This window comes from Pavona decussata, unplaced genomic scaffold, assembly GCF_977016875.1.
Source record: "Pavona decussata unplaced genomic scaffold, jaPavDecu1.1 SCAFFOLD_428, whole genome shotgun sequence".
NCBI classification, from domain to species: Eukaryota; Metazoa; Cnidaria; class Anthozoa; order Scleractinia; family Agariciidae; genus Pavona; species Pavona decussata.
Window position 1 is genome coordinate 102,501 of NW_028145785.1, and position 24,945 is coordinate 127,445.

General features: G+C 39.0%; 1 protein-coding gene and 1 long non-coding RNA gene across 2 annotated transcripts; both read left to right on the forward strand.

The window, feature by feature from the left end:
• Window positions 1–4,400: 4,400 nt before the first annotated feature.
• LOC146450741 (uncharacterized) lies at window positions 4,401–5,434 on the forward strand. Its single transcript, XM_085100041.1, has one exon. It carries the CDS (start codon window positions 4,409–4,411, stop codon window positions 5,339–5,341), a length of 933 nt encoding a protein of 310 aa, XP_084956167.1. The 5' UTR covers window positions 4,401–4,408; the 3' UTR covers window positions 5,342–5,434.
• An 8,835-nt stretch (window positions 5,435–14,269) lies between these two features.
• LOC146450742 (uncharacterized) lies at window positions 14,270–18,389 on the forward strand. The gene is made up of 3 exons (XR_014860236.1): window positions 14,270–14,441; window positions 17,729–17,795; window positions 18,323–18,389. It is a non-coding gene; the product is annotated as an uncharacterized LOC146450742 (long non-coding RNA).
• The last annotated feature ends 6,556 nt before the right edge of the window (window positions 18,390–24,945 follow it).

Below are 24,945 nucleotides of genomic sequence, written 5' to 3' on the forward strand. Positions count from 1 at the left end.
CATCCTTCCCAGAAATGTGGGGTATTTTTCATTTTCTCTTTTTTTTACGCTGTTTTCAGCTAATGTATACAAAACCACATTATATAACAAATTAAATAATTGCCTTTTCTTGTGAACAAGCCGAAAATCTCATATCCAAGCAGGAGAATAATTGTTTGAAACGGTATTTCAAAAGGGATTTGAACAGTAAGCAAAATACATGGTGTCTCTCTAGAGCTACCTTCTTGTCAAACCTTTCTCTTTACGCAGAGTGAATGATAAATACGCGAAAGAGGCGTTAGTTTACCTACTCTAGTTTTTATTTAATAGTCAAATACAAGAGTTAGGTTTGTGGAACTGAGAACTGACATTTTTACTGTTTACACTCTTTTCTTTTTATAGGAATTTATTTCATAAGAATTTCGAAGCTGAAATTTGCGGAAATTTAAGAATATTTTAAAAATAAACCCGAGCCCGAGATTTGGAAAGAATATAATTCTTTGCATCTAAACGGCAAAACTAGCCAACTGATAAACTGATTGTCATACGCTAAAATCTAAGAATGCTCACAAGAATATTTTCAGCGTAACATCGGCAGAAAAAGAAGAGTGTTCAGTCTGGGCCCGAAAAAATAACATTCTTATGAAAAGAAAAGAGTGTATCGCGATTCTCTTAAAAAGAAGAGTTGGCCTGTGTTGCTGGATTCCCCACTTAGCATTGTTATAGTTCCACGGAAGTTCCGTTGTCTCTGTAATATCACGAAGGGCAACAAAGAAAACACGGGGATGGTCTGTGTTGTTTTTAAGCAGTAATACGAAGGGCCTCACATTGGCATTCTGCCTTGAGTCCTTGGGGTAGCGCCCCAAATTAGTGAATTAGTGGGATAACCTTCAAAAGGATCTATCTTAATGAAAGCAAAGAAAGAAACCATGAAAACGGTAGACTGGTATTCTTGTTCAACTTGTTAGAAAATTGTCTACCATAATGGAGTCCAGCTATGGGATTAATACAATTTGGCACAAGCACATATCTTTAAAACTCACGCAATCTGATGTCCAACACTGTCGATCACCATTGAGGCGCATGGCGATCCGTCCTTTTTATACAGGCTTTCCTTTTTCTTAGCCTCTTCTAATCGGATAATTTCCCGTTCACACTCGCACATGACTTCATATCTGCGAATACCCCTCGAGGCGAAAGCCCAAATTCCCGCGCCGCATGGGTCGATTGGTCACTGTGTAACTATGGAGGAAATTGATAACGTTAGACTCTTTCGAGTAAATCAGCGAAATATATTTTAACTTTTGCTTACCAGCAAGTGCGTTACTGACCTCAATTGGTGGCTCAGATTTTGGATTGAGCGACATTTAATGCTGAACTCGTTGCAGCATCACACGTCCCCCAAATTCGATGCCTGGCTCCCTTCTGGTGCAGTGTAATTCTAATCTCGTGTAGCCATTGATTTTCTTAATTATCTTTTGTGCTGGATTTGATTTCCCAGCCACAGCTTTTTTTTGCTTTTTCTTTAATTGCTTCTTTAAATAGCTGTTAAAATAGAAAACAAAAATTCGATTGCTTCAAGTGAACGATTGAATTGTTTTTTATATCGTGCCTTGCCTGCATGCACTTGTTTTTGAAGCCAGACAAAGGTATGAAATTAGCGAAGATTATGCACAATAAAATCAGTTAGGAAAATTCTGCGTTTTTATGTTCAAAAGTTGAGTTGAAAATAGGAGATATCAAGTTGTAAGTAGTTTTTCTTAACCTCAGTTTAGTGTTTTTTGGAAGTATACATTTCAGTATTGTATTTTGTTGTGTTGTACTGTACTGCTCCATATTTGTCAATAAAACAGTAAAACCATTCTGAAAGTGTCCTTCGGTGACCAACATTTGTGTGGCTTTCCTTCCGAGAAAAGATATGACGACGATTTGACGAAGGAAGGTTGTTTTCCTAGCAAGGTGACTCCCTGTAACTGACTAACTGACTTCAACTGTGATCACAGTCACCGCTGGTTCGACTACAAATAGAAGGTCTCATTTGTATTTACAATAATTCTCAATGAAAACGAGAAATATGCTAAGGCCAGTGACACGTAAAAGGTGAACAAATTAGAAGACTACGGTAGTTTTGAAGTTTTACATGTCCCGAAGTACTGTTCAGAAAAAAAAAACGTGTGCTCGTTGAAAATATATCCTCAATTTATTGTTGAAACTGTGTGACGTGTTTCTCGAATGGGAAGCGGATAAATTTACAATAACTGAAATCAATTTACCGAAACTATGTTGGAAAATAATTTTAAGGCCATTAATTTCTTTCTCCACTGAAGATAAGATTTTGCCCATTAGACAAAGAAATTTGCTCTTTTACTCATAACTAATGACCAAATACTCTGGATAAAAGGTAGCCCAATTTAGGACTGCAAAACTGGCAGCATTGAGATACTGTTATACTTGCCTTATAAAAAGCTGTCTCCTTTATCAGGTAATTAGTCTGGCCATGCAGACTGTCATCTTCAGTTCACACAGGCACCGCAGCGCATTACTCTCGGAATATGTCCTCTGCTGGTACAATCTGCGTTCATTTTCTTTCGCAACAGCAAGAGTAATAAATCGTTTTAGAAAAGGACATTTTGCCCTACGCTTCTTCTTTTGAGGTTACTGTTTAAAGCTTTAAAATAGAAACCAGTGGCGTTTTGGCCTCAACATTAGTTCATTTTGTTGGCGGCTTTGGAGAAAACTCAAATGTGATATACGTACTTGCTTACAACAATCCGTCAATGCTTGAAAGGGACGTTGGACTCCCTATATAAAATTAAAGTGATTGTGTTGAACTAATCAGAATTCGACACACTGAAACTCTTGCTTACGGTAGAACTTTATTCCAAATTATATTTTCCCCATGAAGATTATTGTACCCTGAAGGGACGGCGGGTCAGGGAATTTTTTTTTTTGGGGGGGGGGGAGGGGGGTGGGGGTAGCCCCCCTCTACCTATTGCGAAGACATATGAACATATGAAGGATACAAGAGAAAGAAGATGCTCCCAAGAAAACGGCGCGCTCATTCACGTTATGAAGTGGGCACTAGTGAGCCACATCATGCGAGCAAATTCGGGAAATTCACGGTGGCGGATTTTCATTAACTATTGTGGTATAAGAGTGCCGTTGCTACACTGAACTACCGACTCATGGAGCAAAACTTGTAATAATATGTTGTAAAAGACAATTTTATAATTGTTATAACATTTAGTTACTTTTATTGACTCCGTTATTGTTGTCATTCTTGAGCAAGGGAACGGCGGGTCGTATCTCTTAACATTTTTGACTGAGTAGTAAACTACTTCTGTTAACGTTAATTCGATTCATGCTCGCAAGTTATTTTCATTAGAAAAAAAGTAGAATACATAAAAGTATATCCACTAGATGAAAGAAGTGTTTGAATCGTACTTGCTTTATTTCATGACGAGAATTTACAAAGCTACGACCTTATACAAAAACTGTCGGAAACTTTTCGGCAGAAAATATCTCATAGAAAATGTTGAAAAACCATTTCCGAGCCTCTAGATTTTAAAGTTTCCTGGGGGAGGATGACTCGCGAACCCGGCGCTCGTTTTCAAGCCCCCCAGTTGAAAATAGCCTCCGCCGTCCCTGCCCTGTTATACCAAAATAATGCAATCAGATACGATTGTTTTTAAAACGTTTAGTGGGTCCAAAGTTCCACAGGCTCGGACCAGTTAATTACAATTCGCGAAAAAAGAAAACAAAAGAAGGAGCAGCACAGCGTGGCTTGGAAACAAGCAAAAATCAAATTGTCATCAGGAAGCTCTATCCAATAGTTCAACGAGATGTTATATAACTGAAACCTAACCTAGTGATAACCAGATCTTAGGCCAGTATAGTGTCCTAGTTTTTTGGCTCCTTTCCCCCAGCAATCACTTGAACTTTCGCGAAAAGTAAAACAAATATACCCTCTTCATTGTATCTCAAGTGGTCTGGTTGCCCGATAATTGAGCAATTATCTATGATGTCTACACCACCAGATGACAGTTCTACAAAAACACCCCGTCGTGCTGCTGTACACAAAAACTTCTTTCCGAATTATCCTCAATGTCTGAGAATGGCACTTGTTTTACTTCGTAAAAAAATTAAGGTTCATAGTCTAATTATCAATTTATTGTATGCACCTTCTTTGCGTGATAAATGAATAAGTAAAAGGAGAAAAATAAACGGGATTACTGTAAATACTGCATCCGCAGCAGTGATTGCAATTGCGAAATCTTAATCTCTTCTAGAACGCTCCTATAACTTACCAGTTTCACGTCACAAGAAGCTTCTCGTATCTTCCGGCTAAAATAAATACGCTTGCCAAAGGATAAATATAACGAGTTTCTTTATATAATTAGATATTGAGACACATTATATTCACAGAGATATGTTCCCAAGAACAATTACCTTGCAGCTGGATTTTGATAAATCGCTCAAGACACCCAAAGTCAGTTCCCAAGACGCGTATTACTGCACGAGGCTTAGAACACACCACTTGGGTATATACTGCGCCAACGACGACAACATTCATTGTTTTCTGTACGATGAAACCATCGGTACCACTGGACCAAACGAGGTGATATCTTTAATGGATTATTTGCTCATTGAACTTGAAAATAAGCTTGGAAAGCATGACCATTTAATTATTTGGTGTGATAATGCTCCTGGACAATTCAAGGAATGCTTCCTGTTTTTCTACCTGGACCATGTAGTAAAAAGGGGACAATTTCTAAGAGTTGACTTGAAATTTTTGCTTGAGGGCCACACTTACTCCGTTTGCGATAGACGATTTGGAAATATACAAACGCTTTTCCAAAAGCACGAAGTTATTGACACCCCGCAAAAATGGGCAACAGTTTTGGAACAAGAAAAACTATCCGGCGTCACAGTGCATTGCGTTACCCTAGACATGATAAAGGACTACAAATCTTTCCTTCGACTACAGTACGTAAGCCGTAACGAGGACTTAGAAGGGGAAAGGTTTGAGGTCAAAAGCATCGCCTGGCTCAATTTCGGATATGGAGAACGAGTTAATGAAGAGGGGGAGTTTCAGCTGGTACATCATCCTGAACACGTCTTCATTAGATTCAAAATAAATCCTAAACAATTACCGCGGAAAGTTTCCTTTATAAAGAAGAAACAAGCTGCTGAGCTAAGACCAGAACTTCTCACTACTTTACGACAGGAAAGGAGGCCGCTACGCGAGGACGTTAAACGATCTTGTATTAAATTAGCACAGAAATACTTATCTGAACATGCCGTTCGATTTTATGAATCACTGCCGTCTACTGATGATGAAAATGATAATGCAACACAGTGAAAATAATGAAGAAATAAATAGGATTTTAGTATTCACTAGCTTGAAATGAAATGTTGAAAAGATGTTATGACGACTGAGTTGGTGCTGCAGTAAGAAGGGCTTTAAGTAAAGTTGTACTGATGTTATATTAGATGTAGGTTTTACATTCACTGCATGGGTTTAATAAAAAAAAAGTAATTTCCACTGAATGTCGATTACTTAAATATAAGGGGGTGGGGGCATATAACAATAGTACATTTTAACAAATGGTATTTTTTTTCGAACAAGTTTTTACCATACAACTAATTGAAGCATGGCGCTAGTGGCCACAGTTCAGTGTTGACTTAGTGTAATTATGCCCTGTAAGTCATGTTTTATTTGAACGCTCAGAGGCAATGCAATCATTGACCTCAGCTGGATAATTAAGAATTATTCACCGAAGTGGAGGTGAATAGTGATGAATATTTACCGAGCCGCGAAGCGGCGAGGTAAATATCCATCACTATTCACCGACACGGAGGTGAATAATTGTTTTAGTATATACCACTGAGAAATTTTTAACAAACGTACGCCTTGTGTTTTGAAAATAATGCCAATTCTTGCTTTTATTCGGCCCTCGCGCGCCAAATGGCATATGCAACTTATTGCACGCTCAAGTCATATAGAAAAATAAACCTGTTCTTACGTAGCCCCTTTATCGGCAACGTCTGTTTCAACAAGTGAAAAGACGTCTTTATAAATTTCTACCTTCTTTCATTAAGAATAAAGAAACCCTTTGTTTAAAAAGCCCATGTTATTTTCCTATTGATGTTTCTGGTATAAGGAGAGTACACAACGCTCTTTTTCTTAATTTTAAAGTTTATTTCTGAGATAGGGCGGGGCGAGTCCTCTAACACATTTAAAAGTCATTATGGCAACCAGTGAAGCGGTTTTAAAGATGGCGTGAGATGATGATATCTCTTAACTTTACTCCAGTTGCAATGCGAGCAGCTAAATTCTGCACTGTCTGCACGCACGCAACGTTCCTCTTTGTGATGTTAGACCAAACAGAGGGGGACCAGAAAAGCTTGCTAAATACGATAGCATTTAACAGCGACATCAGTAGTGGAATTATCAAGCAGATGCTTAACACGATTGATTCGTACATTTAGAGATTACTTATACCTTAGTGTTATGCTCATTAGATGTCAAACTTGCATCCAACGTAATTCCCAGGCTCTAAGAGTTATTTTTTGATAGCCCGTTTTCCATCAGATTACATGGTAATGTAAATCCACTGAATATATTTTTTTCACCTTAAGAGTTCAGCTGTCCAAGCACTGAACAGAAAAGTTGTCAGTCTCCTTTGTGCTATGCTTTAGACAGTAAAGCCGCAAAACAACTGCTTTACTGACCAAGCTTATTTGGCAGTGGCCTCGTTGTACGTTGTTGTTGTTTTTTGTTTTTCTTTTCGTGTTTCTACAGACCGGTCCATAAAAAACGTGAAAAGAGAACTTGGTCCCTAACCCATAATAATACGAGTATTATATTTCCGTCTTCTTTCAAAAACAGCCAGGGTACCAAACGACACTAGGAATTTCTTTGTAGCAGGTTTAAATAGAGATAAAACTAAAAGGCACTTCTAAATTTAAACACAGTTTATTAAGAAAAAGTCGGAGTTCTATTCAAAATAATACTGATAAATTAAATGCACAGTGCTGGGATGCGAGACTGACTGCATACGCAAAACAGTTTTTTTAAGGAACAGTTCTTGAAATCACCGTCTCTTTGAAAGAACAACCATGTCATATTTTTGGGAAGCGAATCTCGTTTCACTTTCTAGCTTGTGTGCGTCGTGTTCCTGTCGTAGACGCTCTAAATCACTGACGCGTTCGGCAATACCGTTCTTAATTTCTAAACACAGAGTATTAATTTGGTTTTCCATTTGATCGCAGTACTGACAAGTATCTATCCTAGCTTTTCGAAAACTAAGCATGTCTCGCAAGTTTAAATTAAAAATGTTTCTAAAAGAGGAAAAACTTATCACAGGACCCCTATTTTTTATCTGTGACCGGTTCGTTTTAAAATCAGGGTTCTTTGCAACAAAGTCACGCCACATCTTCCTCATGGACACATTTGAGTCAAAGTACCTCTTCTGAGTCCTTGCTCTTCGGTAATGTGACGCATCCGCCTTATACGAGCAGATGAAGTCAATCACAGCCCTCCGCGCCTCTGGCAAAAGTTTTCTTGCATTATTTCCATGCCGCCCTCTCATGTCTTGCTGAATTGTGACACCATCGGCGTTCATTTTCCTAAGAAGAACTTTGATTTTGGCGTTAGAAATTGCATAACATTTCTCAAACGCGCCACGACAAACTGTTCCTAAAGTTGGTATTCGGTAGGTAACTCTCCTGACTCCACTCGGACAAACACTGACTTCCATTAGTCCCGAAAGAATGTAATTCTGTTCGTTATAACTTTTCTGATAGAAGTTTTGTCTTAACACGTGTATTAATTGACGACATTCACCAGGTGGCCGTCTCATTAGACAGCCTTGATCGCAAGAACAAATCAAAGACATTCGTGCTAGTTCTCGATAAGGTCTGTTTTTCCGTGCAGTTATTTTTCTCTGTTTGTTAACGTAAACCTTTTGAAGTTTAGACCTAGTTTTCTGTGGCCCTCTTTCAACTGAACTTGCGAGAGGAGCACCATCTCGGAAATATGTCCAACGGCTGTGGGGGTCGAATCGATACACTAACTTGTTTACATCGATTGACGGCTCATCGCATGTGCTTGCCGATTGGTTTGCCAGACGGACGCGTGCCTCGGACCCTGAATCAGAAATCGAAGCCATTTCCTTTGCTTTAACGTGCAACAGAAGACAATAATTTGTGGAGAGTGGCAATGAGTTGTCGTTTATGTAGCAACTAGGAAAGTAATCTCGTAAATTCCTGAACATTCTTTTCAATTCTGAAAGCAGCCGATAAAAGTATCTGATAACGTGTTCGAATCACGCCTCTTTCAAAAACCGATTACACAACTTTAGTTCAGCGATGTCACGTACAATGTACAGACCGGTTATAGGCTGCCTTAATTTCCCTTTGTGTTCAAATGTCTGAAGTCAGAATTCACTGGAAAACTTGTTCTAAAATTTATGAAATGAAATAGAACTGGTGCCCAGTTCTTGAAAGTAGGGGGCGGGGGCGTTTCTCGAAAGTCCCGGTAACTTACCGGGCCTGATAAGTGATTTTCGTGATAATGTATCTTAACAGAAGTCAATTATTGTTAGCTTTTAATACTAAATTTTAAAACCTTATAATCTTATGGTAACATTGGCCAAGTACCATGCCGGTAATCAGTGTGTAATCGGCGAAAAAAACTTCACGCAATAAAGCCGTATAAGTAATTTTTTTTTTTTTTTTTCAATATACCTTTATTCCAAACACATACAACATTTAAAGCCTAAAACGTACAATACTTACTGCACTTTACAAAGTAAGAAGAAGGGGAGCATTCATTATGTATATCTTAAGAAATATTTTCAATTTTATATTTATATTTCATTTTTTTGATAAAGTCCGGGAGTAATAGAAGTGGCGAGTCATTCTGGAGCTTTTTTTTATAAATATAATAACGTAGGAAGAGGAGGGTATAATTTAATTTCTTTGTTGGAACACTCGACACAGAGGAAACACCAAAAAGAAAATCTTCAGTGTTTAAATTAAAATTACAATTATTTTCTACATTAAACCATTGTAGCACATCCTTGTTAAAAGACTTTGTAAATTGGCACTCTAGAAAGGTGTGGTCTATAGAGTCTGGTTCTCCGCAGTATATGCAATTACTATCTGATTTAATATTAAATCTAAAGAGCTCCTTTTTAGTCACGACAATTCTGTGAATGAATTTGAAGTTAAATTCTCTTAATCTGTTTTCTCTACACATCTTTGGAACCGATTTAAATATCTTTTTCCAGTTTGTTTTCTCCATGGGAATAGTTTTATTCCACCGCTTTGGCCCTGTTTGTTCATCATTATATTTCCTATCAATAATTAGCCAGTAAAAGTCTTTGCAATTAGCTTTTAGTAGGTTAATAGTTACATTTTCATCTAAGCGAAACGATTCTGGATCCTCGATGTTAATGGTTTCAGAGTTGAATTCTTGTATTTTGGCTTCTGTCAGGAGGTGACTTGGAATAGCCGAAACAACCTGGTAATAGTGAAGAAAGGTGGTCTTTTGTAACGAATATTTCGACTGGAAAACAGGAAATGGTAGAATTTGTCCATTGTCACCCAAAAGATCTCTAATCGTTCTAATACCTTTCTTATACCATTCTGTCCAGAAAAATGTTTTGCCATCGATGCGTATGTTCCTGTTATTAAATGAGATTGTATTCCTTCCTTGTTGGCATCCGTAAAGGTTCTTCAGCTCATAGAAATACAACAAAATATCCTTATAAAAAGAGGGTATGTCTTCAAAGTCATTTACGTGGTAATTACATGATAAGAGAAAAAGAAGGCCTCCATATTTCCTAAAAAGATGATCAGGAATAGATTTCCAACTGGGATGATTATTCTGTATTAGTCTCGGAATCCATGCTAATCGTAACGCTCATTGCTTCTATATTCGTCATACGTAGGCCACCTTTGTCATAATCCTGATAAAGTCCTTCCCTTTTGATTTTGTCTCTTTTATTTTTCCAAAGGAATCTAAACAGCCTACCTTTGACATCGTTAACGATATCTTTTGGCACATTCAGATTTGAAGCTGAATACACCAAAGATGACACCCCGAGCGCCTTGATTATCATGACTTTCCCAAAAAGTGTTAGATCCCTTGACCTCCATGTATCTAAGTTCGTTTGCATTTTATTTACCTTCAGATTAAAGTTCATTTCATTGTTTCCCTTCTCATCGTAAGAAAAATAAATACCTAAAATTCTAGTCGGGTTACCAATCCATTTTAAATGCAACGGCTTGTTTTTGTTGCCCGCCCACTTCCCCAGCCACATAGCTTTGGTTTTCTCTATATTTAACTTTAGACCAGAGATTTCACCAAAATCCGTTACAATTTGTAATCCTTTTTCTACGGAGACGATGTCAGCACACAGAAGGTTGGTATCATCTGCAAACTGAGAAACTTTAATTTCCTTTCCAAAGATTGAAATTCCCTTGACATCGCTACTTTGACGAATTTTGGTGGACATGAGTTCTGCCGTTAATATAAACAGATACGGAGAAAGTGGACATCCTTGTCTTACGCCGGTAGAAGGTTTGATCCAGTTAGTCGCATAGCCATTATTACGTACCGTACTTTCTATATCTGTATAAAAGACCTTTATCCAGTTTCTTAGGCTTTCACCAAAGTTGTAAATTTTTAGAACATTATGTATAGATGACCATTGTAAGGTGTCAAAAGCTTTCTGAAAATCTAAGGACAATAGTATACCAGGGCAGTTAAGTTTCTTAGTTTGTTCCATCACGTCACTGATTAGTCTAATATTTTCACCAATATATCTTCCCTTCATAAAACCTGTTTGATCTGGGTGAATCAAGGAAGGTAACATTTGTTCAATTCGTCTAGCTATTGCTTTAGAAGCAATTTTGTAGTCAACATTCAAAAGAGTTATTGGTCTCCAGTTCTGAAGTTTTAATGGTGATGATTCTTCTTTTGGTATTAGGGTTATTACACCCCTTCGCTGAGAAATTGACAGTTGTCCATTTTCGTATGCAGCATTAAGACTCTCAACTAAGTCATTTCCAACAAGATCAAAAAACGTTGAGTAAAACTCGACGGTAAAACCATCTTCCCCGGGAGATTTTCCAGGACTGAAGGTATCCAAACTTTTCTTACATTCTTCGAGCGTTAGAAGGCCGTCTGCCTTCTCACTCACCTCATGAGAGAGATGAGGGATTTCTAAGTGTTCTATGTAACGATTAAGTTGTTCCTCAGTCACATCTACTTTGGATGAATACAGAGTTTTATAGTAGTTTTCTATCTCAAGCAAAAGTTGCTCTTCATTGTTAATAATCTCGCCATCTTCGTCTTCTAACTCTGAAATTACTTTCCTGCTATAATTCCTTTTTTCAAGATTGAAAAAATATTTGGTCGGTTTTTCACCTCTTTCTACCCACAAACATTTTGATCGAAACTTTGCCGCTTCACCTTTATTTTCATATAATTCTTGGAGTTCTTTCTTCAGGTTTTCGTATTGCTTTAACTCCTGATCAATATTCGTTAAATCGGCATTGTTACAGATAATATGATCAAGTTTGTCCAGTGTATCCTTGATTATAAGTTCGCGTTTATTAGTTTCCTTGGCTTTCCTTTTAGCGTATGAGATAGTCATACACCTAATTTCCATCTTAAGAATTTCCCAAAACATTCGTTTATCTTGAATATATGTATACTTTTCTCGTAATTCCGGATACATTTTACGGATTAGTTCTGTATACGTATCATCTTTCAATAAACCGTTGTTAAACTTCCAGAAACCAGGGCCCCTTGGGGTTTCTTTTGTCCAGTGCAACGATAGGTAGACTGTCTTATGATCGGGTGCTATCGAAGGTTGAATGTCAACTTTTTGAACGTATCTGGTTAAATTTTTAGCTATAAGAAAAAAATCAATTCTTGATCTCATTTTTAGGGCTTTTGACTCATAAGAGTATTTGTTTATATTCGGATGTTTAACTCGTTGTATGTCTACAAGATCAAAAATATCCATTGTAGTTAAGATCAGATTTCGGAAGCCGGTTGGCCTCCAAGGCAAGCCACCTTTCTTGTCTTTCTTTGTTAGAGTACAATTCCAGTCACCTCCTATAATGAGTGTCGTTAATTCAGACTTTTCTATCAGGTAGTTGTTAAGCTCTTGAATAAATCGCAACTGATCAGCATGATCATTGGGCGCATATATATTACAGAGTGATAATTCCATACCATTATGTATTAGGTTAATTAAAACAATTCTTCCTGAGCTGTCGCTTAGGGAGTTTTTAATTTTGTTTTCTTTGATAGATGGATTTAATAATATGCAAGCTCCTTTACTGTGGCGAGTGCCATGAGAAAAAAAGATTTCACCTCCCCATTCGTTTTTCCAGAATGACTCATCACACGATTCGGAATATGTTTCTTGTAGAAAATAAAAGGTAGCGTTTTGATCTTTAAGATATGCAAAAATGCTACTCCTCTTTATAGAATTTCTAATGCCTCGAACATTTAGGGAGATGATTTTACATGTTTGTTTGTTAGACATCACACTCAATACGAAATAGGCTTTAATAAATACACTAAAAAATATGACGAAAAAAAAAATAATAAAACGAAAATTTAGAGCACAGAACACTTAAAGTCCGAATTGGGCACTAACCTTCGTAAATGTTCCCACCCATATTTCCCTCCTCTCTGAGTTAATCAACAAGCTAATAAGATTATTTGTAAAGATTACAATAACGGTAAATTTTCCTCTGTCAATTCAAACATTGTTTTGTCGAATAAAACAACAAGTTCGCTCACAGGTTGTCTAAATCATAGTAACTGAAGATTCGAACAGGGTCGCCACTCGGTGATGTTTTAACAAAGATTTTTCCATCGATTGTCCAAAAACTCGTCAAAAGCCCATCTTTTTTCATTTCGCTTGCCCTCGATACAAGTCCTCGTCGATAATTCGTCAGGTTTTCGTTGAGAAAGATTCTAGGTTTTTCGCTCCTCACTGCATTGGAATAACCGGGAAACACATCCGACACTTTAACATTCCTTAACTTAACTCTTTCCTTATATAAACTTGTTTTAACCTTGTGGCTAATAAATTTGACGATAACTGGACTCGAGTTATTGCCACGTCGTTTGAGTTTGTGTGTTATCTCAATGTCACTCGGATTAACATTAACATTTAACGAGGTTGCCAATTTTAATACTACCTCTTCCGTCGTTGAATAGCAATCTTCTGGTATCCCATGAATTTCTAGGCTATTTTTCCTGGTATACTGCTCCAAATCATCGAGCGCCGTGTACAGATTGTCCGTCTCTTCCACTTGCTTCTGGAGTTTATCTTTAGCTTGTTGAAGTTCGGTCTTCAGAGTTTCATTAGTTTTTGACACCTTTTCCAAAGATGTTTTTAAAACGCTGACTTCTCTTTCTTTTGACTGAAGGGACAATTTTAACTGTTGTATGTCCTCTCTCAAAGTAGAGTTTTCTTTTAAGATGCTTGTGACCGACTTTTGAAGGTCCGCTAACATGTCACGTATTTCATAAAGCGTTGGTTCTTCCTCCGAAGCTGCATGATCAGATTCTTTACGGTCCGCCATGTTATCGCTATCTTCTTCGTGAGCGATTGGTTTGTTATTTGGCCGTTTAGCGACGTTCGTCTCTTCCTCTGTCGAACCGCGGTCTCCACGTTTGTTTTTCTTGCGAGTCATATGCCCATTAACCAAAGATTTTCGCCGAAAGAGAGGAGGGAAGACGCTGCTCAAAATTCACGTCCGCTCCACACGAGCTCCACTCATGACTCCATGAATCCAGCCGTATAAGTAATAAAACAAATTGAACTTGATACTCTACAAATAGACATTGTCTTCTTTCCAAAATCGCTTGTAAATAACGCTGACTGTTGGCAAATTAGCGTCTCTGTATCGTGGCTAGGAAAACTTAGCAAAAGGAAGACCTATAAATTTAGAATCTAATTTTCAGAAGGAAAGAAATCAGTTCTTACTGCAATGTGGTTGTAAGCAAAATTTTAGGTTGTAAAAACTCCACTGAATCCTGTAAGTTGGTGTCTAAATTAAAAAAAAAAATGGTGGAAACGGTATTTAAAACTAATTTACACGCCCGATCTATCGGGCCGATTTGGCACAACAATCGGCCCGATCTTATATTGAAAAAGAAAATTATATGGCTGGCTCCACGAGCCGGCAAAATGAGGCAAATCGTGCGCTGTGATTGGATTACCCGTTGACCGTCGCTTGGCATCGAAAGTTTAATCCCGAGCATCAATGCAATCTTTTATTCGATTTCCTCGTTGCTCTACGGGGAAATGTTCACTAACATGTTCGGCAAACTGTCAAGCGAAAGGAAAGAGAATGGAATCATCCTAATGCAGTGAAAATTTTGCTTCAGCTACAATGAATGCGAGTTGATCGAATCAGCGGTGAGTTTCTCTGTGTGTAGATCGATTTATTTTGTAAAACTCATTGGATGTCTCTAGTTGAGTACTAAATTGATTAGACCTCTAGGTTTGCACGCATAGCGTAGTGAAAGTTGCCTTAAGTGTTTGACTTAGAGCAGTTTCGAAAAGTGCTTTTCTCAAGTTTACCGAAGAAGGTTAAATTTAGCCGCTTGACTTGGTTGTTGTAAACAACAAAATCTTTTCAAAGTTTCGCCCAGTTTTCTGCTTTATCCGCTCTATTTTTCGGCTTATGTTTGCATCTAATTTCAAAATGTATTGTTTCATTCAAGAATTATTGATTCGAAGGCCAAAAATGTGTGAAAATGTTTATTAAGTTACGCCACCGCGGCGATACCGGCTGAAAATGGCGAGTTAGCAGAATGCCGCACTTGCGAAAATCTAAATTTTTCGTACTCGATAATTGTATGCTCCCTTTAAGCCATTATAAACTTAGAGCCTTAGGATAATTTAGGATTCCTTGTTTTCTGTGATTACATGCTAATCCAAAAATGAAAATATATCTTATACCGGCCGGCTAGTCAGTAAAGAATTTCTTTCCGAGCAGAACAGTTGCAAGTTCCGTTTTGTTTTGTTGTTGACTAGTTTAACTTGAAGAAATTAAAAGCCATATAATGTATCCTTTATTGACCAAGCTTGTTCGGCCAAGATGGCTGGATATTGGCCTCGCTCTTTTCTTTTTTTGCGTTTTTATGGACCGAGACGAAATAAAACGCAAAAAGAAAAGAAAAAACTTTGCCGATAGGCCTTCATCACGGTTTTTGACGCCATTTTGACGAGTAGGCAAACAGACTTGAAATAACTGTGTTTGTATGAAAATCCGATGTCAAATAATTTTCATAAAACATCGCTTCTGAAAAATTCATGAATTGGAAACTTTTAGCACTAGGAAAAGAATATTTTAAGAAAAAAAAAATTGGAGGGATGTGGCTGTGCCAGAAAGCGTCCAGTCGTGTTTTGAACTTTCCACACATTTGTCTTTATAGCGAACTTGCCGCGAGCTGCTATTAAAATAGTTCGCGGGGAAAAATACAGGGAAATATTTTATGGAAAATTCAAAACACGACTGGACGCTTTCTGGCACAGCTACATCCTTCCAATTTTTTTTCTTAAAATCCTTTTCCTAGTGCCAAAAGTTTTCAATCCATGAATTTTTCAAAAGCGATGTTTTATGAAAATTAGTATATACCACACAAGTGAATAGTAGTTTTCGGACGTGCTGATTGGCTACATGTAGCTTGGAGGTGATAGTCAAGTACTATTCACCTCCAAGCAGCTGAAAAAAAAAAGATGGCTTCCCGTTTCGCCACGGTTACTTAAGAGGGAACTATTTCGATAAACAAAGCAGCTGTTAAAAAAAAAAAATTAATTAATGGCAACAATGTTTGGTTTGATGGCATTAAGGATGGTGCCTACTGATACCGACGTATTTTTGTGCGGTTTTTGACTATGAGAGAAAAGCAGGTCTTAGCAAGGCCTATTGTAATCCAAAAAGAAAATTGGGAGTAATCATGCATTTTTCAGAGATAATTAAGCAACAATATCTCTAAAAAGCGCCAAAATATAAAGCAATGTATGGGAGTTTTTCTTAAATTGAAACTTAAGTTTCTCTGAAAAATGTACGGTTACCCTCAATTTTCTTTTGAGATAACAAAGGCATTTGGTAAGTTCTGCTTTCTCCATATAGTTTTAGACCACATAAATATTCCTCAGTTAGTAGGCACCACCCATAGGAAACCCAAGTATCTTGCGATGCGCAGAACGTATGCGCAGTAACAATAGTAGGCACCGTCCTTAAATTGTAAGTTTTTAAATCTTTTCAACCTCATATTCTAAGGTGTAAAATAAAAATAAAATCCCTTGTTTACGAAAACTGCCGAGCACTAAAATAACAATGAAAACAATAAAACATTTAATATTTTTAGTGCCCAATTGGTTTCAACATTAAGATGAATTTCACAGGAAAATTGAAGAAATAACACTGTAGGAACTAAACAAGTGTCTCTAAAAGTTTTATTTGTATGCAAGAAAGTGAGACGGAACTTTCTACAATAAGAAATCGCTTACTGTGTGGAGCACGAGATTTTAAAATTTCATACCATTTGTCGGTATAGTATCAGAAATAAACTAAATTTTTGGTCCACTAGTTATTCAGCTTGTACTGGGTATATAATAAAACAATTATTCACCTCAGTGTCAGTGAAAGTGATGGATATTAACCTTCCCGCTTTGCGGCTTGGTAAATATCCATCACTATTCACCTCCACAGTGGGTAATAATTAAAACAAACAAACAAGTTTGGTCAATAACACACATGTATGATAGATAATAGAGCTAATTAACAATCAAAGTTTAACTCGCACTTCAATAATTAACAACAGTTATACAAATCGGCTAACAACTCGTTACATGAAAAATTGTCCCAAGGTTTTGAATTAAGGCTAAGCTTTTCCTCTCTGTTTAGTTTAAGTTCAGGTATGTTGTTTAAAATCCAGATAAAATTATTATCAGTCAATGTAAGTGAGCTGATCCCGACTTGAGCTGCTACATGCTAGCCATTAGTAAGTTTTGCCTTCAAACTCAATTTTTTCCCTTCCAGGGCACTATTTGCGTGTGATTATTAGCAGTCAATGTACGTAAGCTTATCCCGACTTAATCTGCTGCTACATGCTAGCCTACTAAGTTTTGCCTTCAAACTCAATTTTTTCCTTCCAGGGAACTAATTGTATGTGATAATTTATTATCAGTCAATGAAAGTGAGCTTATCCCGACTTGAGCTGTTACATGGTAGCCTAGTAAGTTATGCCTTCAAACTCAATTTTTTCCTTCCAGGGAACTATTTGCATGTGATAATTATTATCAGTCAATGTAAGTGAGCTGATCCCGACTTGAGCTACTACATGCTAGCCTAGTGAGTTTTGCCTTGGAACTCAATTTTTTCCTTCCAGGGACCTATTTGCGTGTGATATCTGTGCGAATTTGTAAAAACGTTCTCACCAGAACCGGGCGTGAAGCTGGGCAACGCCCAGCTTCACGCCTCTGTGGTTCTGTAAAATTGAGGGGGCTTGCCGTCAAGGACCAGTCTGTAAGCTAGCCCAGGGTAAGGGCTACCTGCTGGGGGGTAGCTCTTGGTTGTGTGTCAAAAGCTCCGGGGTGGGGAGGGGAGGCTTTTGTAGCCTAATCAACTTAGCCCAATTTGCTGTTAATTTGCTAGACCAGAGTTACTTCTTGGCTTGTGACCTCTCCCATAGAGCCAAATGCTGTTGAAAATCAATTGGATCAATCTGACACCAAGCCTGGAGTGTGGCCTAAAGGCAGGTGAGTGACTTGCAAGTTTGTGTGAAAAGCATAGGGGGTGGGGAGGGCATTGTTATTATGCTAAGTGAAGCAGAACGTTTCCTGACTGTTTAGGTTTAAGTGCAGGTATGTTGTTTAAAATCCAGATAGATATTATCAGTCAATGTAAGTGAGCTGATCCCGACTTGAGCTACTACATGCTAGCCTAGTGAGTTTTGCCTTGGAACTCAATTTTTTCCTTCCAGGGACCTATTTGCGTGTGATATCTGTGCGAATTTGTAAAAACGTTCTCACCAAAACCGGGCGTGAAGCTGGGCAACGCCCAGCTTCACGCCTCTGTGGTTCTGTACAATTGAGGGGGCTTGCCGTCAAGGACCAGTCTGTAAGCTAGCCCAGGGTAAGGGCTACCTGCTGGGGGGTAGCTCTTGGTTGTGTGTCAAAAGCTCCGGGGTGGGGAGGGGAGGCTTTTGTAGCCTAATCAACTTAGCCCAATTTGCTGTTAATTTGCTAGACCAGAGTTACTTCTTGGCTTGTGACCTCTCCCATAGAGCCAAATGCTGTTGAAAATCAATTGGATCAATCTGACACCAAGCCTGGAGTGTGGCCTAAAGGCAGGTGAGTGACTTGCAAGTTTGTGTGAAAAGCATGGGGGGTGGGGAGGGCATTGTTATTAGGCTAAGTCAGGCAGAACGTTTCCTGACTGTTTAGGTTTAAGTGCAGGTATGTTGTTTAAAATCCAGCTATATATATATATATATATATATATATATATATATATATATATATATATATATATATATATATATATATATCAAAAATAAAGAAAAAAACTACACTTTCATCCCGACAAGCCTGTTTCGTGATCTCTCACTCTTCAGGGGATTTTGATGACAAGAATGTACATAACCATCGTTTATATACTAAAAAATTTACAGAATTACCGTTGCGGAAAATTTAAAATTTAAAATTTAAAATTTAAAATTTAAATGTTGCAATGCTTAGTTGTTACGTAGTAACACTTTCTTTCTGTGGCGACAAGAAGATGCTAGTTCGTTACGTTTGTTCAGTGATGACAGATCCGGTCGACAGATAATTAAAAATTTCTCTTTGAGGCAGAGATTACATCTTTTACTTGAGCTGTTGTAAGGTGAGCTGGATGAAATGATACGCCATGAGATAGAGTGGTCAATGTCGCGGTCTTTAAGAGTCCAGATGTGTTTACTGAGTTCAGTTGCGTTTCTGTGTTTTGCGTGACGGAATGATGCAGAGTGGTTTCTGTATCTTGTCTTGAAATCGTTTTCTGTGAGCCCGATGTATGTTTCAGAAGTGTTGTTGTCTTTGCGTGTGACGGTTGCTTGGTAGATAACTGATGATTGGAGACAGTTTCCGTTAAGTGGGCATGTGATCTTTTGCCGGCAATTGCATGATTTGCTGTCAACAGTGTTATCTGCGGTTTCATCAGTGTGTTTGGATGAATTCAAAATACGCTTGTTGTGGCTGTCGATGATTTGTTTAGTGTTATTCATACAACTGTAACTAATCTTGATAGTATTGCGATTGAAGATTTTTCTAAGTTTGTGGTCTTTAGGGAAGTGTTTGTCTACTAGGGAGAGGAATCTGTGCCCGATATTGTTGCTGACATTTTTGCTGAAGGGGGGGTTGTACCAGAGGATGTTGTTTCGTTGTCTGTTTCTCCGTTTGGCGGTCGAGGTCGGTTCGTAGTGTAGAGTGTAGTGGTATCCGCTTTCGTTGAGAGCTTTTTGGTAGGGAGGTGCGGCTTGGTCAAATGACGCTTTGTCTGATGAAAGAGATGACAGCCGTTTGTTGATGCCGGCGGGTATGTTCTTTGTGGTAATCGGTGGGTGGTTGCTCTCGCGGTGGACGTACTGCAGTGTGGTGTTAGGTTTTGTGAAAGGCTGGTAGGTGTTGTTGTTCAGGTTGAAGGTGACGTCTAGGAAATTAATGATCTTTTTGTTGGCTTCAATGGTGATGCGTAGCCCATTTTCATTAAAGACGCGACATATTTCTTTTTTGATGTTCTCCGTGACTCTCGGTGTGGCCTTAGAAACGGCTAGCCCGTCGTCCCGGTAAAGTCCGATGTTGATGTTGAGGTTTTGTAGTTGCGAGAGCAAGAAACTTCCTACCAGCTCACATGTCTCGGCGCCGTCGTAGCTGCCCATGGTGATGTCAAAGGTCGTGTCGCCTTTCTTTTGCCATGCTTGCTGATTGTGTATGAGTATGGATTTTTTAGCATGTATGATGATGTTTCGTTCATCGTGCGTGATGTTGTCGTAGGCTGCGGCAAAGTCGAGTGCTTTGTTTAGGAGGTCTTGGCTAATGGAAGGGTAGAATTCTACAATGTCGAAGCAAATGAAACTGTGGTGTTGTTTGCCTTCGATAGCTTTAAACCACTCGATCACAGAGGCAGAGTTTTTCCATTGGTTAAAATTGGATGCTCTTGTGATGCTGTTGTTGATTCTGTCGAGGATTTCTTTACTGATTTTGCCTATCTCGGATTTAGTGGGGTTGATTAGGCGACAGGTCGGCTTGTTAGCGAAGTTCGGTTTATGGTCTTTCAGTGTTATGAATGCGTCTTTGTTAGCAGTGGTGTCTACTCTGTCGTCGATACCCAGCTTCGTTGCGATTTTTTTGTTTTCTGTATGGATGTCTCGTATGGTATCAGGGTGCGTCTTCTTGTAAGACTTTGTGATGTTTTGTTCTAGTAAGTCGTTGTACTTTGACGGTTCCAGTTTGTAAAAGTTCGTTGTTTTATCAGCAGCGATGAGCAACTTGGGATCTTTTTTAATGCGCTCGGTGTCCTCTTTCAGGCTGTTGAGAAAAGAGTTGTTTACATGTTTGAATTTGGTCGATTGTACCAGCTTTAGCATGTCGTCTTCAAAGTCCTTTAGCTCATCGATCGGAGGGGGGTTCTTGGTCGACTTAAAGCCGTATGTGTTTTTGGAGGAGTTGGACGTGTCAGGGTTGAGGAAGAAGTAAGCTTTCCAGCGCATTCGACGAACAAACTGCTCTGTTTTTTCAATTAGGCGTTGCAAGAAGTCGTTCTGCGATGGTAGAGGTATATTCTTTGTAGAGTATCCAATGCTGAATTTTTCCATTACGGATTGTCGTAGAGTGCTCAACAATTCTTATCTTGGAGCGAATTAGAAAGACTGTGTTTTGATTTTTCCGTATTACAGTGCTCGATACATAAAAGTAGAGCGTATTATATCGAAAATAAAGAAAAAAACTACACTTTCATCCCGACAAGCCTGTTTCGTGATCTCTCACTCTTCAGGGGATTTTAATGACAAGAATGTACATAACCATCGTTTATATACTAAAACATTTACATAATTACCGTTGCGGAAAATTTAAAATTTAAATGTTGCAATGCTTAGTTGTTACGTAGTAACACTTTCTTTCTGTGGCGACAAGAAGATGCTAGTTCGTTACGTTTGTTCAGTGATGACAGATCCGGTCGACAGATAATTAAAAATTTCTCTTTGAGGCAGAGATTACATCTTTTACTTGAGCTGTTGTAAGGTGAGCTGGATGAAATGATACGCCATGAGATAGAGTGGTCAATGTCGCGGTCTTTAAGAGTCCAGATGTGTTTACTGAGTTCAGTTGCGTTTCTGTGTTTTGCGTGACGGAATGATGCAGAGTGGTTTCTGTATCTTGTCTTGAAATCGTTTTCTGTGAGCCCGATGTATGTTTCAGAAGTGTTGTTGTCTTTGCGTGTGACGGTTGCTTGGTAGATAACTGATGATTGGAGACAGTTTCCGTTAAGTGGGCATGTGATCTTTTGCCGGCAATTGCATGATTTGCTGTCAACAGTGTTATCTGCGGTTTCATCAGTGTGTTTGGATGAATTCAAAATACGCTTGTTGTGGCTGTCGATGATTTGTTTAGTGTTATTCATACAACTGTAACTAATCTTGATAGTATTGCGATTGAAGATTTTTCTAAGTTTGTGGTCTTTAGGGAAGTGTTTGTCTACTAGGGAGAGGAATCTGTGCCCGATATTGTTGCTGACATTTTTGCTGAAGGGGGGGTTGTACCAGAGGATGTTGTTTCGTTGTCTGTTTCTCCGTTTGGCGGTCGAGGTCGGTTCGTAGTGTAGAGTGTAGTGGTATCCGCTTTCGTTGAGAGCTTTTTGGTAGGGAGGTGCGGCTTGGTCAAATGACGCTTTGTCTGATGAAAGAGATGACAGCCGTTTGTTGATGCCGGCGGGTATGTTCTTTGTGGTAATCGGTGGGTGGTTGCTCTCGCGGTGGACGTACTGCAGTGTGGTGTTAGGTTTTGTGAAAGGCTGGTAGGTGTTGTTGTTCAGGTTGAAGGTGACGTCTAGGAAATTAATGATCTTTTTGTTGGCTTCAATGGTGATGCGTAGCCCATTTTCATTAAAGACGCGACATATTTCTTTTTTGATGTTCTCCGTGACTCTCGGTGTGGCCTTAGAAACGGCTAGCCCGTCGTCCCGGTAAAGTCCGATGTTGATGTTGAGGTTTTGTAGTTGCGAGAGCAAGAAACTTCCTACCAGCTCACATGTCTCGGCGCCGTCGTAGCTGCCCATGGTGATGTCAAAGGTCGTGTCGCCTTTCTTTTGCCATGCTTGCTGATTGTGTATGAGTATGGATTTTTTAGCATGTATGATGATGTTTCGTTCATCGTGCGTGATGTTGTCGTAGGCTGCGGCAAAGTCGAGTGCTTTGTTTAGGAGGTCTTGGCTAATGGAAGGGTAGAATTCTACAATGTCGAAGCAAATGAAACTGTGGTGTTGTTTGCCTTCGATAGCTTTAAACCACTCGATCACAGAGGCAGAGTTTTTCCATTGGTTAAAATTGGATGCTCTTGTGATGCTGTTGTTGATTCTGTCGAGGATTTCTTTACTGATTTTGCCTATCTCGGATTTAGTGGGGTTGATTAGGCGACAGGTCGGCTTGTTAGCGAAGTTCGGTTTATGGTCTTTCAGTGTTATGAATGCTTCTTTGTTAGCAGTGGTGTCTACTCTGTCGTCGATACCCAGCTTCGTTGCGATTTTTTTGTTTTCTGTATGGATGTCTCGTATGGTATCAGGGTGCGTCTTCTTGTAAGACTTTGTGATGTTTTGTTCTAGTAAGTCGTTGTACTTTGACGGTTCCAGTTTGTAAAAGTTCGTTGTTTTATCAGCAGCGATGAGCAACTTGGGATCTTTTTTAATGCGCTCGGTGTCCTCTTTCAGGCTGTTGAGAAAAGAGTTGTTTACATGTTTGAATTTGGTCGATTGTACCAGCTTTAGCATGTCGTCTTCAAAGTCCTTTAGCTCATCGATCGGAGGGGGGTTCTTGGTCGACTTAAAGCCGTATGTGTTTTTGGAGGAGTTGGACGTGTCAGGGTTGAGGAAGAAGTAAGCTTTCCAGCGCATTCGACGAACAAACTGCTCTGTTTTTTCAATTAGGCGTTGCAAGAAGTCGTTCTGCGATGGTAGAGGTATATTCTTTGTAGAGTATCCAATGCTGAATTTTTCCATTACGGATTGTCGTAGAGTGCTCAACAATTCTTATCTTGGAGCGAATTAGAAAGACTGTGTTTTGATTTTTCCGTATTACAGTGCTCGATACATAAAAGTAGAGCGTATTATATCGAAAATAAAGAAAAAAACTACACTTTCATCCCGACAAGCCTGTTTCGTGATCTCTCACTCTTCAGGGGATTTTAATGACAAGAATGTACATAACCATCGTTTATATACTAAAACATTTACATAATTACCGTTGCGGAAAATTTAAAATTTAAATGTTGCAATGCTTAGTTGTTACGTAGTAACACTTTCTTTCTGTGGCGACAAGAAGATGCTAGTTCGTTACGTTTGTTCAGTGATGACAGATCCGGTCGACAGATAATTAAAAATTTCTCTTTGAGGCAGAGATTACATCTTTTACTTGAGCTGTTGTAAGGTGAGCTGGATGAAATGATACGCCATGAGATAGAGTGGTCAATGTCGCGGTCTTTAAGAGTCCAGATGTGTTTACTGAGTTCAGTTGCGTTTCTGTGTTTTGCGTGACGGAATGATGCAGAGTGGTTTCTGTATCTTGTCTTGAAATCGTTTTCTGTGAGCCCGATGTATGTTTCAGAAGTGTTGTTGTCTTTGCGTGTGACGGTTGCTTGGTAGATAACTGATGATTGGAGACAGTTTCCGTTAAGTGGGCATGTGATCTTTTGCCGGCAATTGCATGATTTGCTGTCAACAGTGTTATCTGCGGTTTCATCAGTGTGTTTGGATGAATTCAAAATACGCTTGTTGTGGCTGTCGATGATTTGTTTAGTGTTATTCATACAACTGTAACTAATCTTGATAGTATTGCGATTGAAGATTTTTCTAAGTTTGTGGTCTTTAGGGAAGTGTTTGTCTACTAGGGAGAGGAATCTGTGCCCGATATTGTTGCTGACATTTTTGCTGAAGGGGGGGTTGTACCAGAGGATGTTGTTTCGTTGTCTGTTTCTCCGTTTGGCGGTCGAGGTCGGTTCGTAGTGTAGAGTGTAGTGGTATCCGCTTTCGTTGAGAGCTTTTTGGTAGGGAGGTGCGGCTTGGTCAAATGACGCTTTGTCTGATGAAAGAGATGACAGCCGTTTGTTGATGCCGGCGGGTATGTTCTTTGTGGTAATCGGTGGGTGGTTGCTCTCGCGGTGGACGTACTGCAGTGTGGTGTTAGGTTTTGTGAAAGGCTGGTAGGTGTTGTTGTTCAGGTTGAAGGTGACGTCTAGGAAATTAATGATCTTTTTGTTGGCTTCAATGGTGATGCGTAGCCCATTTTCATTAAAGACGCGACATATTTCTTTTTTGATGTTCTCCGTGACTCTCGGTGTGGCCTTAGAAACGGCTAGCCCGTCGTCCCGGTAAAGTCCGATGTTGATGTTGAGGTTTTGTAGTTGCGAGAGCAAGAAACTTCCTACCAGCTCACATGTCTCGGCGCCGTCGTAGCTGCCCATGGTGATGTCAAAGGTCGTGTCGCCTTTCTTTTGCCATGCTTGCTGATTGTGTATGAGTATGGATTTTTTAGCATGTATGATGATGTTTCGTTCATCGTGCGTGATGTTGTCGTAGGCTGCGGCAAAGTCGAGTGCTTTGTTTAGGAGGTCTTGGCTAATGGAAGGGTAGAATTCTACAATGTCGAAGCAAATGAAACTG